Source organism: Paramormyrops kingsleyae, chromosome 6 (assembly GCF_048594095.1).
Source record: "Paramormyrops kingsleyae isolate MSU_618 chromosome 6, PKINGS_0.4, whole genome shotgun sequence".
Classification (NCBI taxonomy): Eukaryota; Metazoa; Chordata; class Actinopteri; order Osteoglossiformes; family Mormyridae; genus Paramormyrops; species Paramormyrops kingsleyae.
The window spans coordinates 14,508,600-14,519,096 of record NC_132802.1 but is presented as its reverse complement, the minus strand read 5'-3'; the positions used below and the strand labels follow the sequence as shown (position 1 = coordinate 14,519,096).

General features: G+C 40.4%; 1 protein-coding gene across 1 annotated transcript; it reads left to right on the top strand.

The window, feature by feature from the left end:
• Positions 1 to 2,016: 2,016 nt before the first annotated feature.
• umodl1 (uromodulin-like 1) lies at positions 2,017 to 10,497 on the top strand. Its single transcript, XM_072713209.1, has 15 exons — positions 2,017 to 2,617; positions 2,944 to 3,050; positions 3,140 to 3,326; positions 3,816 to 3,956; positions 4,048 to 4,401; positions 4,685 to 4,982; positions 5,344 to 5,488; positions 6,029 to 6,239; positions 6,626 to 6,763; positions 8,181 to 8,506; positions 8,671 to 8,810; positions 9,002 to 9,238; positions 9,359 to 9,518; positions 9,694 to 9,778; positions 10,019 to 10,497. The coding sequence occupies exons 1-15, from the start codon at positions 2,449 to 2,451 to the stop codon at positions 10,198 to 10,200; spliced, it is 2,880 nt and encodes a 959-aa protein (XP_072569310.1). The 5' UTR covers positions 2,017 to 2,448; the 3' UTR covers positions 10,201 to 10,497.

Below are 10,497 nucleotides of genomic sequence, written 5' to 3'. Positions count from 1 at the left end.
ATGTTTACATTTAGTCATATATGCTTTTGGATCAAATGTTGCAAATACTACATTGCCATATTAGGAAAACCTGTAGTTTTCACACGGAATGTACCTTTAATTTCTTAAATAATTAATTTGCTTTAGAACAGTGCAGAACTGTAGAGAAATGCTTTGCTGAAACATACAAACACTTGTGAAAATCTGCATTTCATTAAGATCACTAGATCCTTGGGATATTTTCCAAAGTTCTTCTAATTATTGTTTTGTTTTACAGTGTACTATGACACTTATTAGCAGCTAAGCTACTAGTCCAAGATGTTGATGACATATAATCAAATTAACTCAAAAAATAAGAACACCCAGAATGCTCCTCAGAAACCTTCCTATGCTTTTGTAGTTCACAGTGTAATAGAGTAAGGAAAGACTGACAATATGAACATAATACATGTACTGATGAGTAAAATAAACATGCATATATTGTGGAACAAACAAAACAAAACAAAAAAAGGTTAAAGTGTGAACCAATATTGTTTTTGATTACCTGACGTAGGGAACAAGAGCCATGAACAAACACTTCTGTGGTAACCTAGGTGAAAACCTAACCACCTGGGACTATTAATCCAGGTTTCCAAGATAACATTTTGCTCCCTGTAGCATTGTACATGTAGGCAATTGCTGTTATTCACATTACCTACTTACAACACCAGGCACTTGTAAAGAAATCTTGATATGGTAAGTGCAGACATGAACAAATAGCCTATTCAAAAACATTATACAAACATTGTACTATATACAAGTACTATATAATCAAAGATTCTTTTATACTTTGTTTAAATAATTTCTTTATACTTTTTATCCCTCCTTAGGAATGTACTATAGTGAGTAAAAGTTGGTTAATATATTCATATAATTAATTCTATATTTTGCTTGCTCTAGTGTAGGCCGCATAAGCTGTTGCTAAGGGCAAATAATTCGTTAGGATCTCTCTAGAAAACGGGGGCACTTTTCTGTGTAGCTAAACGACAGGTGTGGCAGTGTGACACAATGCTCCCAACACAGTAAGCTCCAGGGAGTTTGATAGGGAAAATGTTCTGAAGGCACATGCAGTGGAACAGGCGACCGGCAACACAAAGACAACGTGAATCGATCCCTTCATCTTAAGGATAAGGCATATATGGTGTCATACAACATTTTTAATCATCCAGAATGAGCTGGATCCTTAAAACCTGGTTTGCTGCTTCCTTTCTTGGACTTAGTTTAGAACATAACAGCTTTTTTCAAGGTAGGTGGGACAGCTTGCAAAGGACTACTTTTCCCTGCATTTATGATCAGGCACATCAAAAACAGATTTCATATTAATTATCAGTATTATGTATGGTGATATGCTATCAGCTTGACCCTGACTTTCCTATCTCCCTCTTTAAATTATTTTGGATTAAATGAGATATTAAATAATATGAATTAACTGTTAAATTAATAACACATTTTAAAAGGATGAAATACAACTACACCATTGAACTGAATCTAAGGCATCCCATACACTTTGTACCTTCTATGTTGCTTACTCTTTATGTACATTGTCTATAAATAAGATGCCTTTTATGTTGTATATAATCTGTAACGTTTTGTTCTATTGTATAGTTGGAGAGACACCAACTGCCTGAAACAAATTCCTTGTGTGTGCCACATACACACTTGGCCAATAAACCTGATTCTGATTTTATGGTTTATTTATTTATTTATTTTAGGATATGAGTTATCTCCATCTGGTTACCACTTATGTTCTGAAAATCAGACTGAAACCACCAGCAAGGTGATACCCTATCAGATATCCTATTCGGTCCCCATGTCATGTGGAGGTTGGTTGCCCTGGAAGATGTGTCAGAGAACACACTATAAAATGGGTTATCGCACTATGGACTTCACATCGACAAAAAGTACTTTCAAGTGCTGTGATGGGTATGAACAGGTTAGCAACTACTGCGTCCTGCGTGAGTATCCCAGCGTCCGCCGTTGAAACTGATGCAGTGCTATTACAAACCTATACATTGTTTATTATTTTTGTGGAATTGCTTCTGATTTTTCACCATCTCACTGTTTTTTTTCTGCATCTTAAAGGGAAGAACCTTCAGTCATGCTAACTCAATATTATTAACCTATATGGACACTAGATGGCGTCGTCAAACAAGTACAAGAAGAACATTTCTCAACAATACATTTCATCCATTGTTCAACCATACATGCAGATACAGAGATGTTTGTTAGCCTAACTGCATGGGCTACCTACAGTACCTGGAGAAAACCCACAAACCCTATACATACAGAGTAGATGCAGAATTCAAACCCCTAGTCCTGAAGGTCTAAGACAACAGTGGTACCCACTGATCCACCATGCCACCCCAAACCATACCTTGTTCTCCATTTTTTTCCCCCTCAAAGTGATGTTGAAAATGTGTTTCTGCTACAATGTCAGCTTTCAGTCGGACTGCGGAGTTCACTGCCAAACCTGGGCACTGCCCTGCGACGCAGACGGGAATTTCGGGTCCTCGGTGTGAATGGGACACGGATTGCCCAGGATGGCAGAAATGCTGTGAGGCTAACGGCTACTTTTACTGTGCCAGCCCTGTGGCTAGTGGTGAGTATTTCCACCTTAGAGGGCAAGCTGTTCACTGCAATGCATCCAGCATGACGTAGCTGTTAAATATAGCCACTTTTCCATAGAAAAACACACTCATGTAAATGAAAACTGAAATCTATTTAAATTACTATGTAATTTAGGTGTAAATAATGCCACTCATTGGTTAATATCATAGACCCTAGGAGCATTGCTGTCTGAATTTAGCTGAATTGTATGCAATTTGTTCTGACTTGGGTGAGATTATAGGAACACAACTGTTCTCATAGATTTATTCACGTAATGTAAATTAATCAGTTTAATGTGGGTGTGAACTGTATTTCTAGAACGAAGATGGTGCCTTAATGTCACCGTTGTTGTGAGGATGAATTTCTATGACATGCATTCTTTGGACAAAGGAATCCTGAACCACACCAGACTGTTGCACTCTGTGGTACGTACAGTGCTTCACTGTTTGCTCGTATGGCTGATCCTTAAGAAAAGCGAATGCTCCAAGGAAACTGACAGTCTGTGTCTGGGCAGATAACAGGGGCTCTGGGCCTCCCCGGTGTCTCCGTGCACCACGTTCGCTCCCGCTTGGCAGACTACTCCAGCGCAGCCTCCACGCTGTTGGTGTGCTCCTCCCTGGCCCTCTCCCTGTCCGAGAGTGCCACACGACTGCAGCCTCTCCCCAGCCAGATTGAGGAAGTCTCCGCAGTGGAGGTACAAGGTATATAATCTGCGGCAGGTGCTCAGCAGACATACAGCTAATCAGCAACACATCTGGCCTAATAATAAATGTACCAATTACTTCCTGCAATTATTATGTTGCATTTTGCTTTCAGATTTCACGTTTAATGCACTTATATTTACCGCAAAGCAATACCAGCCTCTGGATAACGACAGTAAAGTTTAATTGAAAAGGGCATCTGTAAGTTTTTGCTACCCTACTCACGGTTTTGAATGGACATTATTATACAGATTTATGCTATCAAATTAACTGTGCCACACATTAAATTAGGGCAGAACAGCAACACAAACCTAAACGTCAGAACAGCAGGAAAGATCTGCTTTCGTCCCATTCTCTCTGCTTCCCCGCCAATCATTACAGGCTCCTTCCAGTTTATCAGACATTCATGTGCAACATCTGAGCTTTTTTTTTTTTTTCAAAATAAGGAAAATAAAGTCCTTGCATACGTTACGCTGGTATTCCCCACAGATGCGGATGAATGCGCCGAGGCGGCGCTCTGTTGCTGCTCGCCGAACGCGCGCTGCATTAACACCGAGGGCACTTACCGCTGCACCTGTCAGCCGGGGTTTATCGATATGAACGTCAGTAATGCAGGTGTACACTGTCGGGGTATGTCAGATATAAAATGAAGAAAATAAAAATTCAGATTCTTATTTATTAGCATACCTATGTGTTTAAATATGCAAAATGTTTTTTTCAGCTTCCCAGCGCCCCACAAACGGAACACGCAGTAAACTGGCGAGATTAAACAATACTGTAGTCATCGTGGCCTCGACACAACGCACGTGGGATAACCTAACCAGCAACCATATGCTGCTACCCAATGCGTCTGACCCTTGGACGACAGCCACGGGCCCTCCAGAGCTCTGGGCAATACATTCGCCAAGTTCTCCGAGCACTGCAATGGCCATGAAAACCAGCACCGTGATGCTTCAGGGCATCCCCACCAATTTTCAGTCCTCCAACTCCACCCCCAATTCCAGCTCAGACACCTTCTCCTTCAGCAACCCCCCCCCTGGAGCCATGCCCCAGCATGCAGCACCAGCTACAGGCTGTATGCGATTCTGGGTGCTTTCAGTTATTTTACGTTATGAGAAATATACCGAAATAGAGAACACATATCTGTGTGATAATGAAATACTTAACATGTCACTCTGCGGTGTAATGATCTTGAAATTTGCATTTTCTGTACTAGTTTAGTAGTACAGTTTGTCCTTGGGATTCATGGGAACCCCAAAGGAAGTACATTGTTTGTGTAAACATGTCATATAGACATAAGAAGGTTAGGTCTGTGCATGGTGTTTGCTTTAGCTTTTACTGCCGCTGTGTGTTTGCAGGTCCAGCGGCCATCACCAACGTGATGCTGGTCAATGTCACTGGCTCTTCCTTCTATGTGACCTGGGCTGTGAACTCCACGGCCGGTCACACTTTCCGAGTGGAGGTGCTGGAGATGTCGGTTCTGGTGAGGGCGACGCAGACTGGTTACCCCGCTTGGGGAGTGACTGGCCTGGAGCCTGGGGTACTGTACAGTGTCTCGATCACTCCTTTGGCCTGCGGTGCCGAGGGTGTCCCGGTGAGACAGCATGTCAGGACAGGCAAGTGTCATAACTCAGAATTCAGAGGATGTCATTGCCAGCATGTACAAACACACTGGAATCGGTTGTTAGAGGCCTGAAATACACAAAGATATTACAAGATGCAATATTGCAGAAACACTTCACTGTGCAATATACACAAAACTAAAGAACACAACAGAAATAACACATTTACAGCAGATACAGTGTGAATATGTAAAAAAAATCAATTTGCATAAAATATCAAGTACAGACGAAGGCAAAGTGCAAGGGAAACAGTTGCTCATTGGAAATCGCATACAGACTGAGCATGATGTGTGAAAGTGTTTATTATAGATTATATGATAACTCACAAGTTCGGCATATCAAATATTTCAGTAAAATCCCCTAAATTTAAATGTTGGACCATGCAGGAAGTAAAGTGTCTACTCTGGGATGCATTTCACATCTGCAGCTGCGCAAACCGTGTCAGCCATGGCCCGCTTGAGCAATCTGGTGTTCAAGGAGACCTTCCTGAATCTGAGCAGCCAGGACTACATCAATTTTTGCCACTCCTTTAAGAGAGAGGTACAGTATTGTTGGGCAATAACATGAGATCAAAGATTCTTCCGAAATGGTGGTTTATGGAGCAACAGCTCTTGGTAAAAGATCAGCTATTGGCTTTGACTGGGATTGTAAGTAACAAAAAAAAAACTTTAAAAATTGAGGTGCCATGATATTTACAATAAGGCTCCCTTTTGCCACTTGTAAATGGTAATAACTTATTAATAAAAAGAAAACAGTGTTGTAATTTGTTTAAAATTGTCGATTAATAATTTACAACCTAATTAATAACCAGATTATAAACCATTCATAAACTCTATATGGGTAGCCTTATTGTAAAGTGGCACCATTTTTTTAAAAAAGGTACTTTTTGAAAACTGGTGAAGATACAGGCTGATCTCTGTTAAAAATGACTATAGAAAAATGAAAAACCAAATTCATCAACAATTTGGAAACATTATATAAATGTGTTACATTAAGTGAATCGGTGCATCTTTACAGAATTACTAGTAACTAGTTTAAGGGTCCTGTCTCTAATGCTGAAACTGAGCTATTATCCATCAGATTCTGTCATCTCTGTCCCCGGACATCCAAGCCCTGGTGAATTCAAGTGTCATCAGGATCCACATCTGGGGCCTAGCCCAGGGCAGCGTGATTGTGAACTTTGGGATCGTGTTCTCTCCGGATAACTCTCTGAACATCACCAACGTGTCCTATTCTATTCTGACATCCCTGCAGAGCAATGGCCCATACAATGTGGAGTTTGATATCACAGGTACAAGTGGTAGCTGGTGGTTGTCTGTTGTTAAAGCCTAAATTATTCATTTAAAAACCTGGCTTGAAAATGCTGACAATACTATGTGGATAATGATTCCTAATAAGAGGGCGGTCTGTGGCTCTCTGGGTAATGACAGCGTGCCTTTGATCAGAAGGTCAAGGGTTCAAATCCCAACATCAGCTGAAAGATTTCACTGTTGTGTCTTTGAGCAAGGCCCATAACCATCTATTGCTCCAATGACTTTGACCCTGCTTGCTCAGTTGCGTGTTGCTTTGGATGAAAGCATTAGCTTATTGAATGTAAATAACAGATCAGCTTCTAATACTTTCAAAAATAATATTACATAATGAATGGTGAAAGAGTATGACCCCTTTTGTCCTTAGATTTTGATGAATGTTCCCAGAAGGCAGATGACTGCTCACCATTTGCGACCTGTGGGAATACATTTGGCTCCTACACCTGTGTATGCAATAAGGAGTACAGGGACACTAATCCTGATTGGCCAGGCCGTACCTGTGCAGGTAGGCTGATCTGTCGGCTTTTTGTGGAAATGCAAATCCTACTGCAGCCTTCAGCAGCTTACTTTGGTCCATATTAAGCCACATACAGGTTTATCCTGCAGGACTTTACACTCTGGAACATTCTCCTGTGTTATCACAAGGAGTGGTAAATTGACAGTGTGGCCAGGCCCTATCATTACTAAAACAACTGACTCACAGCATGGATGGCTACATTGTCCCAGTAACCCTCCACATCCAGTGTGTCAGCACAGTTAGAAGCTGCTGGCCATAGCATTTCCATGTGCTGCCTATATTTGTTTGAGTCATTCCCCTTTGATTGTCAGATAGTGATGCCATTTCACACTTTACACTGGTAATTCACTCCGCTCCCTGCCTCACCCTCTGGGATTCCATTCAGCATAATTTTTAAACAATTTTAATCAGTCTTCTATAAAGAAAAAACTGATTGCAGGCATTTATCTTCTCAGTTCAATTTCGACATACTATTTTTTTTCTTGAAAAGGTTTGGTAATTGAGGGTCTTTCACCAAAAAGTAGTAAATTAAAATCTATCAATAGACAACAAGTGGCCCCATAAAATAATCATCCCAGGGCATTTAATTTGCATGTTTGTGCCACTCCAACTAAGAGATTAAGGCAGCTGAGGACACAGCATTTATCCAGCTGGCTTCTCTTCAGCTATGCGTTTAAATTTTTGATTTTCAATAGTGCCGAGTCAGACAACTGTGACATTTTTAAATTGCCAAAAAATGGCTTGTAAAAGTTTATTGTATCACCACTGGTAAATTACACTTGTTAAGCTTTTGATTTGCCAAGGCTTCTGTGCAGTGCCTAATACTATGACAGATGGAAATGAAATGTAACATCAAAGAGCCTGAAAAATGTTCTGGTGTCTTGCTTAATAACAGTTTAGGGATGCCGTAAATTCCTTTAACATTAATGTAGACAGTAAAATTCGTATGGTAGCATCACACAGTGTACAATGCAACTCATTCAGTGTTATCAACATGGTAAATCAGCCCGCCCTATGCGAACATGACACCTTATGTACGTCAGCAAGTAAATTGAAATGCATCTTTGTATATATTTAAGGGTGGTGCCATTTGTTTTCCAAGTTAATGAATATTTGAAACAGTTTATATGTAATAATTTGAAAATACTATTGTCAATGCTGGGTGCCCTAAACCCTGTAAAGACATGAAAACACCAGGGAGAAGATCCACCAGAACATATGTATATGATTATGGCATAGAAACAACAATGATTTATACGGTTATGTGTTACTGATTGTTTTTTATTGAATATTTTGTACTTGGACACCACAGACACCAAGTTAAACTGAAGAGCTCAAGGTCATCATAAACATTTTTTTCTAATCAATTATTTAAAAAAAAAAAATGTTCCTCTTCCCTCTGCAGCCATTGCTGTGACCACGCCTCCATCACCACCAGCGGCCACAGTATCCGCTGTCCATGATGGCTTCGAACCCGCAGGAAATTCTTCCAAAACCACTTTACCGTCACTGGAGTATCACACATCGGGGCTTTCGCTTGCGGAGGCCATCGGTGTCAAGTGCAGGGCCAACGAAATATCCGTCACCATCCTGAAAGAGTTTCTCCAGGCTAGGAATATCACAGAGTCTTCTCTGTACCTAGGAATGCCCAGCTGTGGGGTCTCGGGGGGGAATGCGAGTCATGTTGAACTGACCGCTACGCTGGGCATGTGCAACATGCAGTTCCTGAATGTAAGTATGTGATGTAACATCACCACGTATTTCAACAGAACAAATATACTGTTCTCAACCATTCAGTGGCACTTGATTCATACCTCTATCAGTACACATGAAGAATTGTGCATCACTTTGGATAAAAGTGTCTGCTAAATAGACACACTATTTTTCCCCTCCAGAACAATACTCACAACATAGCACAAATAAAGTTATTCAATAATTTGAATACTGCTCCGGCTCTGAAAACGGTCCTTGCCATGCCAGTCATGTGCATTTTCAGCAACAGCATGCTTATTTCAACTGGATACAACCCTATTGGGTAAGGTGTATGTTCCCTGAATTTTCAATATACTCGACCCTTCGAGGAAATCTGTAAATATATAAGTTAAGAGAAACATTACATTATATTGTGAACCATGTAACCAAAATACATCACTGTTATCAGACCTTCTCAGACCTTAGCTGTCTCTGGTGGGGTGGTTTGGTTTTTGTATTTTCTCTCTCAAACAGGTACAATATGATCAAAGATGTGGTTGAGGGCTCTGGGATGTTTTATGTGAGATTTCAGCTCTTCAATGGCAGCAGTCCACTTTCTCAGAATTACACGCTGTCCCCCAACGATGAAGTCATCATTGAGATAGGAATAAACTCTACGCTGCCCCAAATCAAGACCGTCATTAATAATTGCTGGGCTACCCCGAACAGTGATCCCTTTGACTCCAAAAAATACACATTCCTGGAAAACAGGTAATACCTGTTTTTGATCTGGCCATAAATTGTCTGAAAAGGACATTACTGATGTAAGGTTTGTCACTGATTTGGCCTTTTTCCCAGTATATCAAGATGTGCATATTTCTTTTTCCTCAGTTGTCCAGTCTCAAATATGTCCACGACGGTCCTCGCAAACGGGAATTCCAGCACATCGCGACTCGCCATCCGTATTTTTTCTGCTGTGGATGAGAGTGTCATCTATTTGCACTGTCAGATTCAGATCTGCATTGAGACTGAAGCAACCATCTGCAAAACTGTGAGCAGAGCTGACATTGATTTGCATGTAGTTTAAAATCATCCTGACCAGGATAAGTGGCTAGAAGACATAAGTAGGGCGAAGAATAAAAGTATAATAAAAAATTACTATTAAATAAATTTTAGAATGAAATACATTTTACAGTACATAAAGGAAGATGTTTCTGTTTCACTAGGATTGCCTGAAACGCGCTGCAAGGTATAATAAGCTGGCTGGAACAGGCAGAGCATCATGTGGGCCCATCTTTAAGGCTCCAGCTGGTAAGTATCCTGGTCCAGCCAGTTTGAACAGGCTGGAGAAGACAGAGGAAGTAACAGAGTAGAATGATCAACCATGTCAAAAGCCGCACTAAGGTCCTGAAGCATGAGCACCGTCCCATTGCCAACATCGGCTGCTGCAGTTTCAGTGCTGTGTTTTCCTCATTTTTATGTTACTTTTGATTTTTTAAAATCCAAATAAATGTAGATGATGTCTAATGGCACTTTTCCAAAACGTTTCAGGCAGCACAAACCCGATTGGTTTTCGTGACGTGGGCTACATCATCTTGGGGATCGGGCTGTTTCTACTGTGTCTCGTCGTGCTGCTGTCATCCGTCTTCTACTACAGGAATCGCATTGGACGCTACACTTTCAGTTTCAGGCCCAAGCAAGAGAAATTTACCTACCATATTTTTGACACATAAATATATTAAATACATCAGTGTACATGTAAGTCGTTCTTAGAACTTGTTATTGTTACCTACGTTTATGGGAGGGCAGGTTGGCATTATGGAATTTATGTATAATATCTATAATATTAAAACATTTTAAATTAATATTTTAAGTAAAATTTGAATATTTATTTTTGCATATATCAGTAAACATATATCAGTAACAGTAATCAGTCCACAATGTAACTAGATCCTAATGAACCATCATTCCTGGTTTTTGGTCAAGTGATACTCAGAATTTGTATATAGGATGTACTGTAGAAACATAAA

Bases quoted from the DNA above. Each gene is read 5' to 3' on its own strand.
- umodl1 (XM_072713209.1), top strand. From the start codon at position 2,449: ATGTCAGCTTTCAGTCGGACTGCGGAGTTCACTGCCAAACCTGGGCAC. The intron at 8,811-9,001 runs GTAAGGTGTATG...TCTCTCAAACAG, and splicing joins ACTGGATACAACCCTATTGG to GTACAATATGATCAAAGATG. The intron at 9,779-10,018 runs GTAAGTATCCTG...AAAACGTTTCAG, and splicing joins CATCTTTAAGGCTCCAGCTG to GCAGCACAAACCCGATTGGT.